The 26,456-nt window shown below is 39.6% G+C and overlaps 1 protein-coding gene and 1 non-coding gene across 9 annotated transcripts in view; one reads left to right on the top strand and one right to left on the bottom strand.

Moving 5' to 3' along the window:
- ACACA (acetyl-CoA carboxylase alpha) overlaps nucleotides 1-26,456 on the bottom strand; it is a 210,266-nt gene that overhangs the window by 148,910 nt on the left and 34,900 nt on the right. For 2 of the 8 annotated variants that reach the window (XM_057535458.1, XM_057535459.1), the window contains exon 2: nucleotides 3,987-4,033. The exons of 1 other annotated variant lie outside the window; for it this stretch is intronic. In XM_057535458.1, the coding sequence (XP_057391441.1) occupies nucleotides 3,987-4,033 (47 nt within the window). Of the gene's footprint in view, nucleotides 1-3,986; nucleotides 4,034-25,294; nucleotides 25,313-25,866; nucleotides 26,026-26,144; nucleotides 26,440-26,456 lie in introns of those variants that run through there. 5 more of the 8 variants (XM_057535460.1, XM_057535465.1, XM_057535462.1 and 2 more) reach the window with 5 other exon arrangements.
- On the top strand, nucleotides 14,169-14,275 carry LOC114238855 (U6 spliceosomal RNA). Its single transcript, XR_003624116.1, has one exon. It is a non-coding gene; the product is annotated as a U6 spliceosomal RNA (small nuclear RNA).

Below are 26,456 nucleotides of genomic sequence, written 5' to 3'. Positions count from 1 at the left end.
ACCTACCTAGGGAGACAAAAGACCTGTATGCAGAAAACTATAAGACACTGATGAAAGAAATTAAAGATGATACCAACAGATGGAGAGATATACCATGTTCTTGGATTGGAAGAATCAACATTGTGAAAATGAGTATACTACCCAAAGCAATCTACAGATTCAATGCAATCCCTATCAAATTACCAAGGGCATTTTTTACGGAGCTAGAACAAATCATCTTAAAATTTGTATGGAGACACAAAAGACCCCGAATAGCCAAAGCAGTCTTGAGGCAAAAAAATGGAGCTGGAGGAATCAGACTCCCTGACTTCAGACTATACTACAAAGCTACAGTAATCAAGACAATATGGTACTGGCACAAAAACAGAAACATAGATCAATGGAACAAGATAGAAAGCCCAGAGATTAACCCACGCACCTATGGTCAACTAATCTATGACAAAGGAGGCAAAGATATACAATGGAGAAAAGACAGTCTCTTCAATAAGTGGTGCTGGGAAAACTGGACAGCCACATGTAAAAGAATGAAATTAGAATACTCCCTAACACCATACACAAAAATAAACTCAAAATGGATTAGAGACCTAAATATAAGACTGGACACTATAAAACTCTTAGAGGAAAACATAGGAAGAACACTCTTTGACATAAATCACAGCAAGATCTTTTTCGATCCACCTCCTAGAGTAATGGAAATAAAAACAAAAATAAACAAGTGGGACCTAATGAAACTTCAAAGCTTTTGCACAGCAAAGGAAACCATAAACAAGACGAAAAGACAACCCTCAGAATGGGAGAAAATATTTGCAAATGAATCAACGGACAAAGGATTAATCTCCAAAATATATAAACAGCTCATTCAGCTCAATATCAAAGAAACAAACACCCCAATCCAAAAATGGGCAGAAGACCTAAATAGACATTTCTCCAAAGAAGACATACAGACGGCCACGAAGCACATGAAAAGATGCTCAACATCACTAATTATTAGAGAAATGCAAATCAAAACTACAATGAGGTATCACCTCACTCCTGTTAGAATGGGCATCATCAGAAAATCTACAAACAACAAATGCTGGAGAGGGTGTGGAGAAAAGGGAACCCTCTTGCACTGTTGGTGGGAATGTAAATTGATACAGCCACTATGGAGAACAATATGGAGGTTCCTTAAAAAACTAAAAATAGAATTACCATATGACCCAGCAATCCCACTACTGGGCATATACCCAGAGAAAACCGTAATTCAAAAAGACACGTGCACCCGAATGTTCATTGCAGCACTATTTACAATAGCCAGGTCATGGAAGCAACCTAAATGCCCATCAACAGACGAATGGATAAAGAAGTTGTGGTACATATATACGATGGAATATTATTCAGCCATAAAAAGGAACGAAATTGAGTCATTTGTTGAGAAGTGGATGGATCTAGAGACTGTCATACAGAGTGAAGTAAGTCAGAAAGAGAAAAACAAATATCGTATGTTAATGCATGTATGTGGAACGTAGAAAAATGGTACAGATGAGCCAGTTTGCAGGGCAGAAGTTGAGACACAGATGTAGAGAATGGACATATGGACACCAAGGGGGGAAAACTGCAAAAAAAAAAAAAAAAAAAAAAAAAAAATCTTTACTTGTCTCCATGAGTTTTTTCTTAAATCACATCTGTTAAAAATTCACCCCAGGGATTTTGCTGGTGGCACAGTGGTTAAGACTCTGTGCTCCCAATGCAGGGGGCCTGGGTTCGATCCCTGGTCAGGGAACTAGATCCCACACCCATGCCACAACTAAGAGTTTGCATGCCACAACTAAGGAGCACACGTGCTGCAACTGAGAAGCTGGCAAACCACAACTAAGGAGCCCATGGGCCGCAACTAAGACCTGGCATAACCAAATTAATTAATTAATTATTTAATTTTTTAAAAACTTAAAAAAAAAAAATTCACCCCAAAATGTCTGTTTTGGACTCTAATGTGCTGGTTGCTGACATTGATAGGGAGAAAGTGAATCTACTATCAAATTTAAAATTTATAATTAAAATTATGGAGGTGTTATCTCAATTAAGTACAAGTTTTCTAGATACAGGGCCTTACTAGTCAGGATTAGATGTTGCCGACCGCTAGCAAACTAATTAACAAAGACCAAAACATAGTTCAAAGCTCACAACCACAATAAAAACCCAAACTAAATGAAACAATATTTATTCTGTCATTTCAAAAATGCTATTTAAAAGTCAAAACTACACATCAAATTAGTATTAAACAGCTTGTAGCCTGACCAACGATTTTAATTCAGAGTAATGATTCCCAGTCCTGATATTGAGGTGCCCTCAGAGAAGGTTATAAATAAATAATAAACTTATTATTAATAATTTTATATGCTGTAAACCACTTTGATGTATAAAAGTAAACAGTAGCATTCTTTGACATTAGATAATAAAACGCCAAGGTTTTAAAGTATTTGACAATCATCACTAAATAGGTTAAAAACGACACGTGCACCATTATTTCGGTGTAATTTATGAATCAGAGCTTATTTGTTCACAAAAACACAACAGAATCTGTAAACCCTAGAGCAGTGGTTCGCAAAGCGCGGTTGCCCGACCACAGCAGCAGTCACAGCAACCGCATCACCTGGGCTCTACCGCAGACTAGCGAACTGTACTGGAACCTACAGGTTGGGGCATGGTAATCTATAGTTTAACAAGTCCTGAAATTTGAGAACCACTGTGCTAGAAGAATGAAACAGTAATAACAAATTGCCAGGAATGCTAAAAATACCTATAGACATTTCCTAAAAGCCAGTTGGAGATTCCTTAGGCTAACTTTCATTTTTAAAACCAGAATCAAATATAAAAGTATCATGTGAAAGGAAAAAATTGACGTCTAAGTTCATCATACGGGGGACTTCCCTGGCGGTCCAGTGGTTAAGACTCCACGCTTCCACCGCGGGGTGGTGCGGGGGGCCCCGGTTTGATCCCTGGTGGGGCAACTAAGATTCCGCATGCGTGCCCAAAAAAATAAATTAAATTAAATAAATAAATTCACTATACATTTCTCCCTTGGAATATTGTTTCTTTAAAAAAAATTTTTTTAACGTCTCCAAATTTTATAAAGAGGCACATTTCCAGAACCTTCAAAAAAACCAAATCATTAAAAAGAGAAAAAAAGGACGGAAGGAAAAAAGGGAGAGAAGGAGGTAGGGAGGGAAAAGTTCTAACAGATTTACCACTCTGAAGAATACCAAAAAGTACAGCAGTGAAAAGGCTACTTCTTTCTCATTTTAGAGCAGTGAATAATCAAGCTTAAAAATAACAGATTAAAAAAAATTTTTCCAAATTTCATCTCAGCTAACAGAAAATAATAGCTGCCTTCTTCACAAGAGAAATAAGGCACTCAGGGACAGATTCTAGTTTATAGTCTAAGCAAAATTAGATAACTACACAAAAAAACAGAACTCACTGAGAAAGGAGCAATTCTCCTTTCTTCCATGGGAAAAGAAAAAGGATTAACGAACAAATGAAAGGTTCCATAAGGTCAACTTCAAATTTTTCTTTCTTAGCCAAGAAGAACATGAAGGAACCTATAGGTTCCAGAGACTGAAAGCAGCAACGTGTCAACAGCTAAAGAGCCTGTTCACCAACCGGCAGCTCCACTGAGTGGTATTCCCAGGCACAAGCCTACAAACCACAGAAAAGAGAGGTCGTGTATGGAAAATCACTGAGTAGCTGTCCAGACACTCTAGAAGCTACTCCACAGACCGTCCCATTTCCACTGATTCCAGGCCTGAATTGAAGAGAAAAGGTGGTGGATTACTACCTCTGTCAGTCTCAACCACTTCAGGTAACCCACCTCCCACCTCCAGTCTGCCTATATTCTTTTGCGGAAGGCAACTTTTAACATAAAAGCCTACAGTTTTATATTTTAGCACATTAACATAAAATTTTTATCACACTGTAAACATGAAAGAGCATTATTTGTAACTGACCTCTTAAAATTCTTATTGTCTGAGCAGATATCCACCTCCAAAAAGAACTAAAGAGAGAAAGAGAGAGATTTGAAATGTCTTTTTTTAAGAAACCAAAATTTTATCAATTCCGGTTTTGCTCATCACAGTACAAAACTAGTCAAAGTATCATTTCTGTGGTCAAATACACTATTTAACTTGAAGTATAAAGTTCAGTTTTTTAACTATTGGTTTAAATCTGTAAATCAAAAGCATTACACATTCAAAGACTTTACTATTCACTAAAAGTATTAAACAATAATCCAAGCTTACCATTTCACAAGGTGCCTTTTCCAATTGTATACTTTGATGGACACATTCCAACCCTATGATTTCCAATATTTCATCAAAAAGGAGGCAGTGGGGAGAAGAGAACCACTAGATTCTCAACAATTCAGTCAGGCTCTAATTATGTTTCCAAATGTTTATACCCACCCACAAAGGTTGGGAGCCAAGGAGAGGACAGGTCTCTCATTATTAAGTCCCTAAACTCTAAGGAACCAAAGAATCTCTAGCTACTTCCCAAATCCTGGTTTTCCTTCTATGCCCAACAATTATAATGTATTCGGGGTAGAATTTCTCTGCCTTGACTACGTATAACAATTACCTGTGGAGCTTTTTAAAAACACATGAATGGATAAAGAAGATGTGGTGTATACATACGGTGGAATACTACTCAGCCATTAAAAACAGAATGAAATTTCACCATTTGCAACAACACGGATGGATTTGGAAGGTATTATGCTTAGTGAAGCAAGTCAGACAGAGAAAGACAAATACTGTATGATATCACTTATATGCGGAATCTAAAAAATACAACAAACTAGTGAATATAACAAAAAAGAAGCAGACTCACAGATAGCAAGAAGAAACTACTGCTTACCAGTGGGGAGAGGGAAGGGGGAAAGGCAATAATGGGGTAGGGGATTAAGAGGTACAAACTGTTATGTATAAAATAAGCTACAAGGATATATTGTACAACACAGGAAATATAGCCAATATATATACTTTTAAATTTATTTTTTGGCTGAGTTGGGTTTTTGTTGCTGTGCGGGGGCTTTCTCTAGTTGTGGCGAGCGGGGGCTACTCTTTGTTGCGGTGTGTGCGCTTCTCATTGCGGTGGCTTCTCTTTGTTGCGGTGTGCGGGCTTCTCATTGCGGTGCCTTCTCTTTGTTGCGGAGCACGGGCTCTAGGCACGCGGGCTGCAGCGGTTGTGGCTCGCGGGCTCTAGAGTGCAGGCTCAGTAGTTGTGGCACACGGGCTTAGTTGCTCCATGGCATGTGGGATCTTTCCGGACCAGGGCTCAAACCCATGTCCCCTACATTAGCAGGCAGATTCTTAACCACTGTGCCACCAAGGAAGTCCCTAGCCAATGGAGTATAATGGAGTATAAATGGAGTATAACCTTTAAAAATTGTAAATCACTATATTGTACACCTATAACATACAATACTGTACATCAACTATACTTCAATAAAAAATTATTAAAAAAAAATGTCTAAACTCCATTCCAGATCTTCTGAATCAGAATCCCTGCTGGAGGGCTTCCCTGGTGGCGCAGTGGTTAAGAATCCGCCTGCCAATGCAGGGGACACAGGTTTGAGCCCTGGTCCGGGAAGCTCCCACATGCCGCGGAGCAACTAAGCCCGTGCACCACAACTACTGAGCTTTGCGCTCTAGAGCCCACGAGCCACAACTACTGAGCCCGCGCGCCTACAGCCCATGCTCCACAACAAGAGAAGCCACCCCAATGAGAAGCCCGCACACCGCAATGAAGAGTAGCCCCCGCTCACCGCAACTAGAGAAAGCCCACACGCAGCAACAAAGAACCAATGCAGCCAAAAAAAAAAGAATCCCTGCTGGAGACCCAGATATTTGAATATTAAGTTCCACAACTGATTGAACCTCTTTACATCCAGGCTTGAAAACCACTGGTCTAGGGTGGAGAAGAAAAAAGAAGGAAAGAACTTCTTTTCACTCATAGGGAAATCCCGAACTTCTAAGAGAGGACCCCAAATGACAAGCAACAGGACTCGGGACAGTGCAGGTATGCCAACTGGCAAATTAGGATTTACCCAATTGTGTAGTCTGAGCTAATACTATTCCCTACAATTGTGGTAAAGAAGGGAGTGAGAAGAGGAAGGGAAAAGTATGTAGTTTGGATGGGATGTAACAAAAGGTGCCAGGGGAGCTGGGTCAAAACCTAGGACCAAGATCACACTCTGACTCTGCCACGTTACTGGCAGTGCAAACTTGAACAAGTCACTTACCATCTCTGAGTCACCTCATCTGTAAAAATAAAAAGAGGTCATATGTACCTCATGGGACTACTGTGAGGTCTGAGAGTATAGGAAAGGGTTTTACAAGCACTAAACCAGTGTTTTTCAAACTATGGGTTACCAATAATCAGAATACTAAGAAATTAAGTTAGTGGGTTACAACCAACATTTTAAAATTTAAATATGCAATAGAATAGAAAATGTTAAGAGTTCACCATACTTTATAATGATAAATACTGTTTTGTAAAATTTTGTATCAGTTATATATATATGTCATGACATTAATGTTATCTTATTATGAGTTGTGTCCAAAAAGTTAAGTATTTTTAAAAAATTTTTATTGGAGTATAGTTGATTTACAATGTTGTGCTAGTTTCACGTGTACAGCAAAATGAATCAGTTATACATATACCAAAAAGTTGTCGTGTGTGTGTGTGTGTGTGTGTGTGTGTGTGTGTGTGTATTTCAGTTTTTTCTGGTTGCTCCATGCAGCATGCAGGATCTTAGTTCCCCAACCAGAGATTGAACCCGTGTCCCCCTGCTTTGGGCGCTCGGAGTCTTAACCACTGGACTGCCAGGGAAGTCCCAAAAAGTTAAGTCTTAAAGCCACAATTAATCCTCACTCTTCTGCCCCCTCCACTTTATGCCCTCAAGCAAGCACAGTGAGTTAAGTACCTAAACCAATGGTTCTTACATTTTCTTAGGTCAAGACACTACTAGAAATCTAATAAAAGCTATGGACCCTTTCCTGACAAAAATGTACCCTGACAAAAATTTTGCTTGCATACAAGTTTGGTATCCCTAAAGCCTTGCCATGAATTAGGCTAAGACTTTTCCTCTAAGTGGACAAATAATGGAATTGACCCCTGGGGAAGCCTCATATAGCTGCTGTCTTATCACCTCCAAAAGAAGGCCTTTCTGCAGATCCAGTTGTAGGATATTCTGCTTAGCCAAATAAACATTTCCTTCATTATACCAAATGTTGCCAATGTCAAATTTTCTTTTATTTAAAAATACATATAATTGACCCTTGAACAACAGCAGTGGTTAGGGGTGCTGACCCTCCACACAGTCAAAAAGCCGTGTATAACTTAGAGTGGGTCCTCCGTATATGCAGTTCCTTCAAGTCCAAGATTCAGCATCCGCAGATGTGACCAACCTTGGTTCTTGTAGTAATTGCAGTATTTACTACTGAAAAAAAATCCACGTGTAAGTGGACCCATGCAGTTCAAACCCCTGTTATTCAAAGATCAACTGTATATGTTCTTGAACTTTTATTTGGGGACTCTTGAAAATATCTGCAGAAGGCTTTCCATGTTCCTGAAAAATGAGGTAACGCTAATTATAGCTAGTACACTTATTTATTTAGATATTTCTCTAAATAAAATAGAACAGATTTTACCAAACTTAGCAAACATGTTCTCCTTGAACTCAAATGACATGGTATTTTCCAAGCAATTCTAATTAAAGAGGCAGCAATTAGTCTTCATAGCCACTGATAAAAGTATCCAACCTAACACAACATATCCTTGCTCTTTAAGCCATAGTAACTTCATTGAAATTTATTCAGAAAGAATCACTGACTTTTCCTCTTCATTTTTGTCATTTTATTGATGAACTCTTAAATGGATTTTGGTATTAATTCAGTATCCATAAGAGAATTATACAGTTTTTTTTTAAGCCATATTTTATTTTCCTGCAAGTTTTGAATTTTAAAATGAGAAGGACTTGTGTTCCAATTTGTGAGATAAATAATGTATATTCAAAGATAAATAAGATTTGGTCCCTGGCTAAGTGGCTGTGGACACTTAAACAATTACAGTAGTATAATAATTGCTAGGTGTAGAAACATAAAAGAAGGGTACATTATCCAAACTTGGAGGTGGTAATGGTGAGGACAAGGATCAAAGAAGACTGCTTGGAGTGGGAAGGCATTAGCAATGAAGAACTAGGGAGAAAAGCAAGGAGGGGGAGGAAGGAGCATTCCATGTAGAAGAAACCACTGAATAAAGACCTAGATGGGGACTTTGCTGGTGGTGCGTGGGTAAGATTCTGCACTCCCAATGCAGGGGGCCCGGGTTCTATCCCTGGGCAGGGAACTAGATCCTGCATGCATGCTGCAACTAAGAAGCCTGCATGCCGCAGCTAAGAAGTCCGCATGCTGCAACTAAATGATCCCGCATGCTGCAACTAAAGATCCCACATGCCCCAATGAAGATCCTGCCTGCCACAACTAAGGCCCAGAGCAGCCAAAATAAATAAATAAATAAATATTTTTTAAAAAAGACCTAGATGGTAGAGGGAATTCCCCAGTGGTGCAGTGGTTATAACTCCGCGCTTCCACTGCCAGGGCCCGGATTCAATCTTCAATCCCTGCTCAGGGAACTACACGGGATGGCAAAAAGACAAAAAAAAAAAAAAAACAGCAACGTATTTCTTTAGGGTATAATAGTCAGAGAAAATAACATGGTGTACTTATCTGTCCTAGTCCTCATTTCTCAGTCCAGGGATATAGAATGTTTATCAAGGAGGAAGCTGGTACAAACTTCTCACCTTTCAAGAAATCTTTAATGAAGTCTTGCCAAACTTTTGGATAAGGATGGTAGGTTGAACACATATCCACTTTTGCTACTGCCTGAAATCCCACTAAAACAACAGTCAAGGAATTTTTTAAAAGCTGTAAGCCATAAAAAGACACTCCTTCCCACCTCCCCCCAAAAAAGTCAGGGGAGATAATAGCAAGATAATTTTCTTAGAAGGCAGATGGAAGAGTGATAAATGACTACACAAACCGAAAAAAACTAAATCATGAGCCATCTGTGGTAAACTTAGAATAAATAAAATTTACATCATAGAATCTCCAAAATGTCCAGGAAGTGGAAGTGAAAGATGGAACTATAAGGAAGACTGGCTGAAATTCCGTTTCAGAAGCTTCAGATCCTTAGATTTTCTTCCCAGCTGTAAAGCCAGGTGCCTGTTGCTCTACCATCTTGATAAGAGACTGAAGATTTATACTCTACACAGGGTTAAATGGAGGGTTTCTAGGCTGAGGAATGCCAGCAACAGTAAAGGAGAGGGCACCATATTGAAAATGGAGAGATTAAGTAAACATATTGAGTAAGACCTCCCAGCCTTCTTTCCCTAATTTTCACCCTCCAGGAGGGAAACTGAAGGATCCTTCTTTGCAGAATCTAACCAGACCAATGAAAAAAAGCCTCAAGTAGAACATTAGAGATCCCAAATTAAGATGCCCGATCAGATCACCCACAGTGAAATTAATAGTCAACAAGCCTCATTTATATTTTCATAATCTTGAATCAGTTTTTCAATCCTCTCTTAAATTGTAGCAGTCAATTAAGGATTACTAGATGTCTGAGAAAAACCTCCAACATGAAAGAATTTTTTAAAAATAATGACTACCTGTAGAAAAAAATGCAACTTGAAGAGATTATGCAAAAAAAAAAAAAATTAAAATTAGGGGGAGGGGAGGGGAGGAGGGCAACCTGACTTCTGTGGTATTTTCCCCCCAAACACATAACCCTAGTATAATCATGAGAAAACATCAGACAAATTTGAATTAAAGGACATTCTACAAAATACTTGAACAGTCCTCTTCAAAACTGTCAAGGTCATTAAAAAAAAAAAGACTAAGAAACTATCACAGATCAGGGGAGACTAAGGAGACATCACCACTAAATGCAATGCAGTTTCTTGGATTAGATCCTGGAACAACAACAACAACAACAACAAAAAATCAGTTTAAAAAAAACTGGGGAAACCTGAGTAAAGTCTATAGTTTAATTAATAGTACTGAACCAATGTTACCTTCTTGGTATTGACAAAAGTACTGCAACTATATAAGATATTAACATTAAGGGAAGCCTGGTGAAGGGTATGCAGGAAACTTAAGTACTCTTATGTACTCTCTTTGCAACTCTCCTGTAAGTCTAAAGTCACTTCAAAATTCAAAAAAAATTAAAAATTTTAATTTTAAAAGACTATCATTATCCTGAGAGAACTAAGAGAAGATATTACTTACATGAAACACAGTGGGATAGTTTTAAAAGAAACATTTAAAGAAAAGAAAGAGTTCTCAAAAGTTAAAAATACAATCACAGCAATGAAAACACTCAAAACAGAGTTAGAAGATAAAGTTAAGAAAAATCTTTCATAAATCAGAATAAAAAGACAAAAGGATGGAAATAGCCTCATCCACCAGAGGGCAGAGAGCAGAAGCAAGAAGAACTACAATCCTGCAGCCTGTGGAACAAAAACCACATTCACAGAAAGACAGACAAAATGAAAAGGCAGAGGACTATGTACCAGATGAAGGAACAAGATAAAACCCCAGAAAAACAACTAAATGAAGTGGAGATAGGCAACCTTCCAGAAAAAGAATTCAGAATAATGATAGTGAAGATGATCTAGGACCTCAGAAAAAGAATGGAGGCAAAGATCAAGAAGACGCAAGAAATGTTTGTAACAAAGACCTAGAAGATTTAAAGGACAAACACCTAGAAGAATTAAAAAACAAAGAAAGAGATAAACAATACAATAACTGAATGAAAAATACACTAGAAGAATCAATAGCAGCATAACTGAGGCAGAAGAATGGATAAGTGACCTGGAAGACAGAATGGTGGAATTCACTGCCACAGAACAGAATAAAGAAAAAAAAAAAAAAGAAATGAAATGAAGAGAGCCTAAGAGACCTCTGGGACAACTTTAAATGCAACAACATTCGCATTATAGGGGTCCCAGAAGGAGAAGAGAGAGAGAAAGGACCCGAGAAAATATTTGAAGAGATTATAGTCGAAAACTTCCCTAACATGGGAAAGGAAACAGCCACCCAAGTCCAGGAAGCGCAGAGAGTCCCAGGCAGGATAAACTGAAGGAGAAACACACCAAGACACATAGTAATCAAATTGACAAAAATTAAAGACAAAGAAAAATTATTAAAAGCAACAAGGGAAAAAGGACAAATAACATACAAGGGAACTCCCATACGGTTAACAGCTGATTTCTCAGCAGAAACTCTACAAGCCAGAAGGGCGTGGCAAGATATATTTAAAGTGATGAAAGGGAAGAATGTACAACCAAGATTACTCTACCCAGCAAGGATCTCATTCAGATTCGATGGAGAAATCAAAAGCTTTACAGACAAGCAAAAGCTAAGAGAATTCAGCACCACCAAACCAGCTCTACAACAAAGCTAAAGGAACTTCTCTAAGTGGGAAACACAAGAGAAGAAAAGACCTACCAAAACAAACCCAAAACAATTAAGAAAATGGTCATAGGAACATACGTATCAATAATTACCTTAAATGTGAATGGATTAAGTGCTCCAACCAAAAGACACAGGCTTGATGAATGGATACAAAAACAAGACCCATATATATGCTGTCTACAAGAGACCCACTTCAGACCTAGGGACACATACAGACTGAAAGTCAGGGGATGGAAAAAGATATTCCATGCAAATGGAAATCAAAAGAAAGCTGGAGTAGCAATACTCATATCAGATAAAATAGATTTTAAAATAAAGAATGTTACAAGATACAAGGAAGGACACTATATAATGATCAAGGGATCAATCCAAGAAGAAGATATAACAATTATAAATATATATGCACCCAACATAGGAGCACCTCAATACATAAGACAAATGGTAACAACTATAAAAGAGGAAATCGACAGTAACACAAAAATAGTGGGGGACTTTAACATCTCACTTACACCGATGGACAGATCATCCAGACAGAAAATTAATAGGAAACACAAGCTTTAAATGACACAATAGACCAGATAGATTTAATTGATATTTATAGGACATTCCATCCAAAAACAGCAGATTACACTTCCTTCTCAAGTGCACACAGAACGTTTTCCAGGATAGATCTCATCTTGGGTCACAAAACAAGCCTCAGTAAATTTAAGAAAATTGAAACTATATCAAGCATTTTTTTCCGACCACAATGCTATGAGACTAGAAATCAGTTACAGGGAAAAAAACGTAAAAACCACAAACACATGGAGGCTAAACAATACATTACTAAATAACCAAGAGATCACTGAGGAAATCAAAAAATACTTAGAGACAAATTACAATGAAAACACGACACTCCAAAACCTATGCGATGCAGCAAAAGCAGTTCTAAGAGGGAAGTTTATAGCAATACAATCCTACCTCAAGAAACAAGAAAACTTTCAAATAAACGATCTAACCTTACACCTAAAGAACTAGAGAAAGAACAAACAAAACCCAAAGTTAGTAGAAGGAAAGAAATCATAAAGATCAGAGTATAAATAAATGAAATAGAAACAAAGAAAACAATAGCAAAGATCAACAAAACTAAAAGCTGGTTCTTTGAGAAGATAAACAAAATTGATAAACCTTTAGCCAGACTCATCAAGAAAAAGAGGGGGAAAAAAAAAGAGAAAAGGATGAATAATAAGAGAGAAAAGATAAGAGTATTAGAGAACTTATTCAGAAGGTCCAACATATGAAGAAGAGGCGCTCCCAAAAGCAAGAACAGAACAAAATAGTGGAAAGCCTTTAACTGATGTAATAATTCAATAAGCTTCCTAAAACTGAAATGCATAATGGTCAGATTAAGAAGGTCCATCAAAGGCCTACTACAACAAACAAAAACAGACACCAAGGGACATCAATGAAATTTTAAAAACTGAAGACAAAGAGAAGATCCTATAAGCCTCCAGAGAGGAAAGAAAGGCCACATACAAAGGAGCAAGAATCAGAATGCCCTTCAGACTTACCAACAAAAACAGTGGAAGCCTGAAGGTAGTGAAACAATGCCTTCAAAATTCTGAAGGAAAATTATTTCAAACCTAAAATTCCAGATCCAATCAATGTTTCAACAACTGTGAGGATAAAGACAGTTTTAGACAGCAAAATCTCAAAATAATTGCCTCCTAGAATGAAGCAATTAGAAAATATATTTCATTTTACAAACAGCAGTGCAATAATTGATACAGCCAAGAATCATAAATGTATGTTAAAACCACTGGGTAAGAGATTATACAAAAACAGGATATTCCTGTGGTCTTAAAAAAATCACCTTACAGAAGAGGATTCTGGGAAGATGGTAGAGTAGGAAGTACTAGGACTCTGTCTCCCCACCTGGACAACAACTGCACTGGCAGAATCTGTCTGATGTAACTATTTTGGAATACTGGAATCTATTGAAAGCTTGCAACTTCCAGGGGCAGACTTTGGAGGTTAATTGTGGTTAATTATGGTCAATTGCATTTCTTAGTATAGCAGCAGCTATCCATCCACCACCCTCAGTTACATGGCAGTTATCACCCAACTGTGCACATGTTCCTGGAGCAACACACATGCAGGTTGTGGGAGCCAAGGTGGGCAAAAACAACCCTGTCTTCCAAACACTGGGGATCTGTGCTCTGATCACTGATTGCTGTTTCTGATCACATAGGTGGAGACAAAGAGGCAGACAGCCACAATTGTTACACCTCCTCTCATTGTTGCAAGTCCCTCCCCCTCTAGCTGAAGTGACTTCTGGGGGACTTAAAGAACCAGTGCCTTTTTATGCCCCCTTCATTTTCCTTTTCCCCCCCGTTTGGGAGCCAGACACTAAACACTAGTACATTCAAAAACTACTGCATATACAGGGAAAAATTAGAAAGTGACAACATGCCCAGAGCAAGACTCAGGAAAAGACTTGAAGAGACCTAAAGTTTATACCTCAGGTTTACCTTCAGCACAGAGACAGCCTACAACAGTCAAAAAAACAAAAATCACAATAAGAAAGCATCAAATTCTGGGAAGAAAGAGAATCTGATTTCCAAAGCTACCACATTATTAGAATCAAATGTCCAGTTTTCAACAAAAGATCACAAGGCAGTGCTCACTTCGGCAGCACATATACTAAAATTGGAACGATACAGAGAAGATTAGCATGACCCCTGCGCAAGGATGACACACAAATTCGTGAAGCGTCCATATTTTTTTCCCTGGTGGCGCAGTGGTTGAGAATCCACCTGCCAGTGCAGGGGACACGGGTTCGAGTCCTGGTCTGGGAAGATCCCACATGCCGCAGAGCAGCTAAGCCCGTGCGCCACAACTACTGAGCCTGCACTCTAGAGCCCGTGAGCCACAACTACTGAGCCCACGAGCCACAACTATTGAAGCCCGCACCTAGAGCCCGTGCTCCGCAACAAGAGAAGCCACCTCAATGAGAAGCCTGCACACCGCAACGAAGAGTAGCCGCTCTTCGCGGCAACGAAGACCCAATGCAGCCAAAAATAAATAAATAAATTTATTTAAAAAAAAAAAAAGATCACAAGGCAAACAAAGCAAGAGGAAAGTATGGCCATTTCAAAAACAAAAACAAAAAACTTAAACCAACAGAAACTGTTCCTAAAAAATACCAGACGGCAGATATTCTAGACAAAAATGTTAAAACAACTGTTTAAAAGATACTCAAAGAACTAAAGGAAGATGGGAGAAAGTCAAGAAAACAATGTCTAAATAAAATGGAAATATGAATAAAGAAATAGAAAACCTAAAAAGAAACCAAAAAGAAATTCTGGAGCTGAAAAGTACAATAACTGAAATGAAAAATTCACTAGGGGACTTAAAGGCAAACTTGAGCAAGCAGAAGAAAGAATCTGCAAACTTTAAGACAGAACATGTAAATTATCAAGTCTGAGAACAGAAAGAAAACAGATTGAAGAAAAGTGAACAGAGACTAAGGGAGCTGTGGGACACCATCAAGAAGACCAAAATATGTATTGTGAGCTCTCAGAAGGAGAAGTGAGAAAATAACAGAGAAAATATTTGAAGAAATAATGGCTGAAAACTTCCCAAACTGAATGAAATACATGAATATAAACATAAAAGAAGCTTAACAAACTCCAAGTGAGACAAATTCAAAGTGACCAACATAGACATACTTTATAATCAAACTTTTAAATGTCAAAAGACAAGGAGAGAATCTTGAAAGCAGTAAGAGAAAAATGACTCATCACATACAAGAAAGCCTCAATAAGATTATAAGCAGATTTCTCATCAGAAACTTTGGAGGCCAGAAGGCAGTGGGCCAATATAGTCAAAAAGCTAAAATAAAAAGCTATCAACCAAGAATCCTATATCCAGCAAAGCTGTCCTTTAAAAGAGAGGGAGAAATTAATACATTCCCAGATAAACAAAAGCTGAGAGAGTACATTACCACTAGACCTCCCCTGCAAGTAATGCTCAAGGGAGTCCTTTCAAGGTGAAATGAAAGGACACAGACAGTAACTCAACTCGAACCCATATAGAGAAGTAAAGATTTCAATAATGGTAAATATATGGGTAATTACAAAAACTAGTATTATTGTAAAAATGATTTATAACTTATTTTTTGTTTTCTACAAGATCTAAGAGACTAATACATTTAAAGAAAAGAAACAATTGTTAATCTAAAAACTAGTATTATCGTAACGTTGGTTTGTAACTCCAAATCTTGTTTTCACATAATTTAAGAGACTAATGCATTTAAAATAATTATTAGTGTACGCTTTGGGGCACACAACGTATTAAGGTGTAATTTTGTGACATCAGTGACCAAAAGAGGTAAGGACGGACCTGTAAAGGAGCAGAGTTTTGGTATGTTATTGAAGTTAAGCTAGTATAAATTCAAGTTATGGTGTTATAACTTTAGCATGTTAAACATAATAACCATGGTAACCACTAAGAAAACAGCTATAGAAAATATACAAAAGGAAATGAGAAAGGAATTTAAACATCTCACTATAAAAACACAACTAAACACCAAAAAAAAAACAAAACCAAAAATACAAAAGAAAAATAAAAGGTTAATACAAGAGATAATTATAAACATTTATACATCTAATGACCATCAAAGTACATGAAGCAAAAGCTGACAGAATTGAAGGGAGAAATAGACAGTTTCACAGTAACAGTTGGACACTTCAATAACCCACTCATAATAATGGATAGAACAATCAGACAGAGATAATCAAGGAAATAAAGGATTTAAACAACACAATAGAGCAACTAGATCTAGCAGACATACACAGAACACTCCACCCAACAACAATATCATACACATTCTTCTCAAGTGCACATGGGATATTTTCCAAGACAGCAGACATTAGGCCACAAATTGTCTCAATAGGTTTAAAAAGATAGATGTCATACAAAGTACCTTCTCTGTCTGCAACAGGAAGAAATTAAAAATCAACAACGGAAGGAAAACTGGAAGAAACTGTGGAAATTAAACAACACTCTTTTAAACAACCAATGGATCAAAGAAGAAATCACAAGGAAAATTAGAAAATACTTAATGACAAGTGAAAACAAACCACACCAAAACTCATGGGATGCAGTGAAAGTAGAAATAAGGGGGAACATTACAGTTATAAACATTTCCATTAAAAAACAAGAGGGTGCTCCCTGGCAGCCCAATGGTTAGGACTCGGCACTTTCACTTCCATGGCCTGGGTTCAATCCCTAGTCAGGGAACTAAGATCCTGCATGCCACATGGCGTGGTCAAAGAAAAGAAAAAAGAAAGAAAGAAAGATTTCAAATCAACAACATAACTTTAAAACTTAAGGAACAAGAAAAAGAAGAGTAAACTAAATCCAAAGCTACCAGAAGGAAGGAAACAATAAAGACTAGAGCAGAGAGAAATGGAATAGAAAATAGAAAAACAATAGAGAAAAACATCAATGAAACCAAAAGTTGTTTCTTTGAAATGATCAACAAAATTGACATCCTTTACTAGACAGACTATGAAAAAAAGACAGAAGACTCAAATTACTAAAATCAGAAATGAAAGTGGGCACATCACCACTTATTCTACAGAAAGGAAAAGGACTGTAAGAGAGTACTATGAACAACTGTATGCCAACAAATTGGATAACCTAGATGAAATGGATAAAGTCCTAGAAACAAAAACATACCAAAACTAAATCACAAAGACATAGAAAATCTGAATAGGCCTATAACTGGTAAGGAGAACAGTAATCAAAAATCTCCCAATAGGGCTTCCCTGGTGGCGCAGTGGTTGAGAATCTGCCTGCCAATGCAGGGGACACGGGTTCGAGCCCTGGTCCGGGAGGATCCCACATGCCGCGGAGCAACTGGGCCCGTGAGCCACAATTACTGAGCCTGCGCGTGTGGAGCCTGTGCTCCGCAACAAGAGAGGCCGCGATAGTGAGAGGCCCGCGCACCGCGATGAAGAGTGGCCCCCGCTTGCCGCAACTAGAGAAAGCCCTCACACAGAAACGAAGACCCAACACAGCCATAAATAAATAAATAAATAAATAAACCCAAAGTTTAAAAAAAAAAAAAAAAAAGACAGAACTTTAAAAAAAAAAAAAAAAAAAATCTCCCAATAAAGAAAAGCCCTGGATCTCGTGGCTTCCCTGGTGAATTCTACCAAACAATTAAAGAAGAACTAGTATCAATTCTTCTCAAACTTTTCCAAAAAATTGAAGAGAACACTTCCTAATTCATTCTATGAGGTCACAGTTATTCTGATACCAAAGACAAAGACATTATAAGAAAGGAAAGCTAAAGACTAATACTCCTTATTAACATCCTCAACAAAAAACTAGCAAACAGAATTCAGCATATTAAAAGTCTTATACACCATCAACAACTGGGATGCAGGGATTCCACTGGATTCCTAGAATGCAAAGATGATTCAAGATACATAAATCAATCAATGTAATACACCACATTATCAGAATGAAGGGAAAAAACACCCACATGATCATCTCAATTAATACAGAAAAAGCATTTGATAAAATTCAACACACTTTCATGATAAAAACACTCAACAAGGGCTTCCCTGGTGGCACAGTGGTTAAGAATACGCCTGCCAATGCAGGGGACATGGGTTCGAGCCCTGGGCCGGGAAGATCCCACAAGCCGCGAGGCAACTAAGCCCGTGCACCGCAACTACCAAGCCCGTGTGCTCCACAACTAGAGAGAAGCTTGCGCACCACAGTGAAGAGCCCACATGCTGCAACAAAAAAAAAAGATCCCATGTGCCGCAACTAAGACCCAACACAGCCAAAAATAAATAAACAAATAAATAAATAAACATTTTAAAAAACCCATAAACCCAATTCAAAAATGGGCAAAGAACTTGAAGAGACTTCTCTCCAAAGAAGACATACGAATGGCCAATAAGCACAACATCAGTATCCTCAAACTACTTACCATTAGGGAAATACAAATCAGAACTAAAATGAGAAGCCACTCCACAGTAATTAGGATGACTACTATCAAAAACACAGAAAACAAGTGTTGGTAAGGATGTGGAGAAATTAGAACTCTTCAGGTGCTGTTAGTGGTAATGTAAACTGGTACAGCTACTGTGGAAAACAGTATGGTGGTTCCTCAAAAAATTAAAAATAGAATTGTCATATGATCCAGCAATTCCACTTCTGGGTATATACCCAAAAGAACTGAATGCAGGATCTCAAAGAGATATTTGTACACCCATGTTCATAACAGCATTATTCAGAATAGCTAAAACTTGGAAAAAACTCCAAGTGTGCATTGATGGATGAATGGATAAGCAATATATGATATATACATACAATATTATTCAACCTTAAAAAGCAATATGCTACAAAGTGAATAAACCTTGAGGATGAAATAAGTCAGTCACAAAAAGACAAATACTGTATGACTCCACTTACACGAGGTACTTAGAGTAGTCAAAATCATAGACCAAAAGTAGAATGGTGGTTGATGGGGGCTGAGGGAAGGGGAAATGAGTTATTGTTTAAAGGGTATAGAGGTTCAGTTTTACAAGGTGAAAAAAGTTCTGGAGATAGATGGCAGTGATAGTTGCACAGCATTATGAATGTATTTAATACCAAACTGTACATTCTTAAATGGATAAGATGGTAAATTTTAGGACTTCCCTGGTGGCACAGTGGTTAAGAATCCGCCTGCCAATGCAGGGGACACAGGTTCAATCCCTGGTCCGAGAAGATCCCACATGCCGTGGAGCAACTAAGCCCGTGCACCACAACTACTGAGCCCAAGTGCCACAACTACTGAAGCCTGCGCACCTAGAGCCCATGCTCCGCAACAAGAGAAGCCACCGTAATGAGAATCCCGCTCATAGCAATGAAGAATAGCCCCAACTCGAGCTTCCCTGGTGGCGCAGTGGTTAAGAATCCGCCTGCCAATTCAGGGGACATGGGTTCAAGCCCTGGTCCGAGAAGATCCCACATGCCGTGGAGCAACTAAGCTCGTGCACCACAACTACTGAGCCTGCACCCTAGAGCCCGCGAGCCATAACTACTGAAGGCTGCACGCCTAGAGCCCGTGCTCCGCAACAAGAGAAGCCACTGCAATGAGAAGCCCACACACCGCATGCAGGAGTAGCCCCCACTCGCCACAACTACAGAAAGCCCACACACAGCAACGAAGACCCAACTCAGCCAAAAACAAATAAATAAATAAATTTTTTTTTAAAAAGATGGTAAATTTTATGTTATATATATTTTATCACAACAAAAAAAATTGGAAAGTCACCTCACAGATTACATATTAATTACAAAAGGGAACAGGGATTTTTACAATGAAGAAATATGGTGGACACCATCATAACTAGGTGTTCAAACTAAACTTCACCAATAACAGGACAAATGGACATTAGGTGCTTCTTGGTGTGATGCAGTTAGAAGTATATGATACTACGAATGTAGTATTTTTGACAAAGATGGTTAACTTCAATCTAGTAACGATGAAATTGTCAAACAAACCCAGGTTATAGGAACTTTTACAAGACAACTGACTTGGACTCTTTAAAAATGTCAATGAAAGATAAATGCTATGAAAGACAAAAAAAGAGTAGGGTGACTGTTCTACATTAAGGAGACTAAATACACTTGAGAACCAAGTGCGATAAATGATTCTTGACTGGATCATTAATTAAAACATACACAGTTACAGGGAATTCCCTCTCAGTCCAGTGGTTAGGACTCAGCACTTTCACTGCCAAGTTCAATCCCTGATCGGGGAACTAAGATCCTGCAAGCTGCACAGCATGGCCGAAAACAAAAATAAAAACAAAAACATACACAGTTATAAAGGACATTACTGGGTCAAGTGCGGAAACTTAAAATATATATATATATTAGATACTGTATGACTATATATTAGATATTATATGAACGTTAAATTTGGGGAATCTATAATGGTAAGTGGAAAAATATTTACCTCCCATGCACTCTTTCTCTGAATGCCACTGGAGAACATTCTCCACCAAAATGAGGGAATAAACCAATAATGGGGAAAACATGGGAAATAATTTCTCCATAGCAGAGTAGAAATAAAGAGAACCCCCAGAATGACAGTGAAGAGTACGCCAGGACAACAGCTCTGTACTAGAAGTAGAAGGCAGACAATTTATAGGTTGGAGCCAGTCAGAAGACTCTAAGAGAGATTTTACAGAAGATAAAAGTTAATAGAATAGCTGATCATCTCAACATTCTCAGAGATTTAGAAAATGATGAAGAGTAAGGCTGAATAAATGACAGATCGGTACAGAGAAAACTAAGCAAAAAAAAAAAAAAAACAAGACCATTATTAACTCCAAGGAAAGAGTTGTACAGGAAAGAAATGGGATTTTATGCAACCAAATTGTGTATAGCAGTTACACATTCATAATACTGTAAAGACTGAATATTGATAGAACAAAAGTTACAACATAACTTGACTGGGTAGTTGATGGTGGGAGATGGGAAAGGCAAAGGTGAACAGTGAGGGTAAGGAGAGGAAAGAGAACCAAATCCTCATCTTCCACAGTAGGAATCCAGTAGGTAATACCTAAAAATGAAAAATCAGGATGTAGGAAGACCAGTTTTTTTATTTACAGACAAAGGGGTGTAAGAAATATATCAGCTAAAATAAATGAAAGTGGGAAGGGGCTAAGGACTGCTGTTTTATTGTAACAAATTTTGTGGAACAATATGACTTTTATTTTTTTAATAAATTTATTTATTTATTTATTTTTGGCTTTGTTGGTTCTTCGTTGCTGCCCGCGGGCTTTCTCTAGTTGCGGCGAGTGGGGGCTACTCTTCGTTGTGGTGCACAGGCTTCTCATTGCAGTGGCTTCTCTTGTTGCAGAGCACGGGCTCTAGGTGCGAGGGCTTCAGTAGTTGTGGCACGTGGGCTCAGTAGCTGTGGCTCACGGGCTCTAGAGCGCAGGCTCAGCAGTTGTGGCGCATGGGCTTAGTTGCTCCACGGCATGTGGGATCTTCCCGGACCAGGGCTCAAACCCGTGTCCCCTGAATTGGCAGGCAGACTCTTAACCACTGTACCACCAGGGAAGTCCCAATATGACTTTTAAACTATGTACACGTATCACTTTGATGAAAATAAAAATGTAAACAGTTCATCCTATAATGTTAAGTGAAGAAACCAAAGATGAAGAATGGTGTATAAAGTATTTATAATTTGTATTAAAAAGTTGGCAGAGGGCTTCCCTGGTGGCGCAGTGGTTGAGAGTCTGCCTGCCAATGCGGGGGACACGGGTTCGAGCCCTGGTCTGGGGGGATCCCACATGCCGTGGAGCAGCTGGGCCCGTGAGCCTCAGCTACTGAGCCTGTGCGTCTGGAGCCTGTGCTCCGCAACAAGAGAGGCCGCGATAGTGAGAGGCCCGCGCACCGCAATGAAGAGTGGCCCCCGCTTGCCGCAACTAGAGAAAGTCCTCGCACAGAAACGAAGACCCAACACAGCTAAAAATAAATAAATAAATAAATTTATTAAAAAAAAAAAAAAAAAAAAAAGTTGGCAGAGTGGGAAGAGAATACATGACCATCTGTTTGCATATGAATAAAATCTTTGGTAATTATTAAGAAATAATTAAATTTAAATTAACATGTCTGATAATTACTATTAAGAAATTATAATAAGAAATAAATAACACTGCTTGACTCTGGTAAGGGGAACTGAGTGGCTGCAAGACAAAGTTCGGACAGAGCCTGTCACTGTATACGCTTTTGTACATTTAAAATTTTGAACTATGTGAACATATTACTTATGTATTAGCATAACTAAAGATTTTAAATAAGTTTAATAACAAGCTTTACCCATTAGTTTCTTGCTACTCTGACTCCTTATCTCGTATCTGCCTGAGCATTTAAGTAGACAACTGGCACGTCATTCACTCATTTATTAGTATGTGTTACTGTGTAACTGACTCTGTCATCTCCTCAGTGAACAGCTGGAAGTTTTCAACAGGAGTATCAGATAAAATATTTTCATATTAAGTGTAAAGCTGGACTAGAAAAAGCCTAAGTGACATTCAAAAACTAAAAGTTCTCTTCAGTACTTGGATTTTTATAAAATGGAATCAAAGGGAAATTAAACAGCTTGCCTTGTCAGGCCCAGGAATACTACTAAATGCTGAAGCACAAAACACAAACAACCCAGCTATCTGTCCTCTTGGTGCCAATTTACTGATCTAACACCCAGTAAACTTAAAAACTAACCAAGCTCCTATCAACCTACTAACCCCCCAACTTGGCATGTGTATAAATGCACACATATACATGTGTGCCAACTTATATGACTTAAGGAAAGATTTGAGCAGTCTACAGAAACAGAGGGTAATTTTTAGGAACTCCATTAGTGAGTGTACTCTCTATTTCTACCATAGGAGATAGATAAATATTCATAAATGAAACCTTATACTTCCTGAAAAAAATTCTCTAAGACTGAGTCTGCTTTTCAAACTTAACTCCATGAATTCATTCAGAATTTTCAACTTCATGTTACCATTTCCAAAAATGAAAATCATCATACAAGCTTATTCTGTCTGGGATGTCCACTCTGCCATGCAATTTCAATTCTTGATGTCATGTGATGGTAAACGGTACTGTGGTTCCTTATATAAAGGAGGGTGAGCGCAGCATGCTGAAAGGATGGAATAGGCCGAAGTCCCAAATAACATCATTGGAAGGCCGAACCAAGTGGGACCACCAACCTTTGGGTAAGGAATTAACATCCCTTGTTGTTGAAGTCTCTTTTCACTTGCTTCCTTAAACATCCTGAGACTAGAGGCTAAATGGCTTTATGGTAGCGTGAGTACAGAACAAGTTGGTAAGAGAACTGGGTATCATTAGAGCATACACAGTAAGACTGACTTGTTGAACTCATAAAAACCTATGCCCTATCAATCAGATTCATACTCTTTGTGTAAGTGAAGTGGCCTTATGACACTACTTGTCATAGTTTCCTCTATTTAATATCATCTCACATAGTCCATTAGATCCAAGTAAAGTAGTGAATACTCACTAAATTTTAAAATTAGTGAGACAAACAAAAAACGAGTTAAGCAATAATCTGTTAAAGTGGAAGATCAATGAAGGCTTCCTTTAAAAATGTTACTCACCTCAATAGTTAAATTTTTTTTGGCCAGTGAGTGTTTGGTATTCATTTACTTCATCACAATCTTATTGTTTTAAGGGCTTGGAAAGACGCTTGATGCGTATCTGCTATTATTATTAATCTTTAAGAACATGTTAGATAATGATATAAAAGCCTTTTTCTGAATTGTAAAAAGACTCCTTCAACTAGAAATACTAAATACCAATGCATTATTCCAATAATTTTTATTTTAATTTACTTCTTTTTTCAACCAAGACTTTTAGGATATTAACTATCAAAAAAAAAATTTTTTTTAAGAAAAAAAACCACTAGCCCCAGACCTGTTAAACCAGTCTGTGTGACAGGTAAAAAAGTTTCCTAGAGCTTCCCTGGTGGCACAGTGGTTAAGAATCCACCTGCCAATGCAGGAGACAAGGGTTCGAGCTCTGGTCCGGGAGGATCCCACATGCCGCAGAGCAGCTAAGCCCGTGCGCCACAACTACCAAGCCTGTGCTCTACAGCCCGCGAGCCACAACTACTGAACCTGTGTGCTGCAACTACTGAAGCCCGCGCGCCTAGAGCCCGTGCTCTGCAACAAGAGAAGCCACTGCAATGAGAAGCCCGCGCACTGCAACGAAGAGTAGCCCCCGCTCACCGCAACTAGAGAAAGCCCGCGTGCAGCAAGGAAGACCCAACGTAGCCAAAAATAAATAAATAAATATTTTAAAAAAAGGTTTCCTAGTCATTGACTGAAAAGGAAATAGAATGTTACGTAGTGATCTACACCTGAACCATGACCACAGCACTTTGAAAAGGTAAGGATCTGATGAGAGAGTTTTAAGTCTGGCTTTCGCAATGCCAGTTCTTTGACATAACCTAGTCATCTGAACTATAAGATCATTAAGCCAAATGTCACAATTTCTCAGTATTTCTTCAAACTTTAAAAATAATTAAATCTTATGCTAGATGTATTTCTATTCTGCACTGGTAATTCAAAACAAAACTTCTACAACACGTAAACACAGGAGACTTCATAAATTCTTTGCCTTTGACATCTTTCATATGCCATTTTACAATGTTTGCTAATTTTTCTGGAGTCACAAGAGTCCTCCTGTTATTGGAAATGAGGAAACTGAGGCAAGAGAAGAGAGCTGCTACTTTGTAGTAAGCAGGCATCTCTCTGGACAGTGCAGCTGCTGTCCTGCTCTATTAGACCACAGTGCTTTTTTAAAAGTGCCTGTCAAATAGGCAGCACAGAAAGCCTTCTCCTCACAGACATCCAAGGCATCCCCACCAAGAAGCAAGAGACAAAGCAGAGAATTCCTACCACCCCCCCACCCCCCAGGAAGAAGAAAGCATGTAACCAAAGCATGCTTCTCAATCTGCACTGTGGACTGGGAAAAAAAAAGAATGAAAACAGAGTCAAGGGGGATCAACTTCTGAGACTCAAGACTAGGCTATTAGGTTTGTTCCACGCATTGGGAAATTACTGAAACACTGCTTAAGGAGAAATGGAATCAGGAATTCCTGGGGTCTTTTGATTTCAATCTTAAACCCCAAAACAAAAACACCTAAAGTTAAAGTATTTCGGCAACCTGAGCGGTTTTTAGCTTATTCTTACTTGTTTCTATAAAACCCACAAGGCCTACTTGGAGTCCCTGATATTTAGAGCTGATTCCAAGTGTCGGCTAGTGGCCACTTTCCCGCGTCCAAATCCAAAAATAATGTTGGCGCTGACCCGGGCAAGACCTTCAGGCACGTTTTCCTCTGGAATCATTAGCCTCACACCACCTTGCGACGTCCTATCTCCGAGAGCTTCCCTTGGTAAGTATGGCAGACGTGAGGGAGAGAGTTAAGAGCAGGCAGGTACCTTTACTACGTCCCACACAGAAAACATAATAAAAACCCTGGGAGCAGGAACTGGCAAGGGACACCTCGCCCGGCCCTGGCTCCCACCACGATACAAAGACACAGCGAGAGCAACAGAAGCCCGGGTCTCTGCACCCCACACCTCACTCTGCAAAAGAGGCAGAGTTCCAGCGCAACTGAACCCAACCCTCAACATCCCTCTCCCACGTGGGTCCTCTCCCTTTCCCGAGCGCAGGGTCCCATTAGAGACAGGGGTCTGGAAGGGATCAGACCACGCCGGGGCTGGGGAGGGAGGATGAGGGGACCCGCTCCAGGCAGTCTCACCAGCCCTTCCTAGAGGCCCTGGGCTGTACGTCTTCCAGTTCCGGGGTCTGAGCTCCCACGCCCGGAGACCCCAGGCCCCTCCAGGTCTCCCCAGAGGGGAACTCGAGGCCCCAGAGCTGCGGGGAGGGCTGGGCTGCCAAGCACCGGGTCCGGACAGGATGGAGCCCGGGCCGCGTGCGGCGGAAGATGGGAGGCGGCCCCTCGCAGCCACCGCCCCTCCCCGGGGCCCAGCCTCTCCCGGTCCCGGATCGCAGGCTCCGGGGCGGCCCTCCCCTCACCTCAAGGCGGCGGCGGCGGCGTCCGAGGTCCGGCGGTACCGGAGCCGCTGCGCGGAGGCGGTGCTGGGCGGGAGGAGACACCGGCAGCTCCGGCGATGGCTGACAGGCGCGCAGCACCAGGCCGGCCCGGCACACGGGGGAGGGGCGGGGCTTCACGGCGCCGGCCCCGCCCCGCCCCCGCTCCCACCTCAGCCGGCGAGCCCCGTGAGGTGACTACGTCCGGGGTTACTGGAGGCCGTTCACCTCCGACCCCGCTCCCGGCGGCGGCGCGGTCAGGGTGGCAGCCAGGAGAGGCGCGGGCCGGGAGGGCCC

Source organism: Balaenoptera acutorostrata, chromosome 20 (genome assembly GCF_949987535.1).
Source record: "Balaenoptera acutorostrata chromosome 20, mBalAcu1.1, whole genome shotgun sequence".
Lineage (NCBI taxonomy): Eukaryota > Metazoa > Chordata > Mammalia > Artiodactyla > Balaenopteridae > Balaenoptera > Balaenoptera acutorostrata.
The sequence above is the reverse complement of the archived record's forward strand: the minus strand, read 5'-3'. Positions and strand labels throughout refer to the sequence as shown.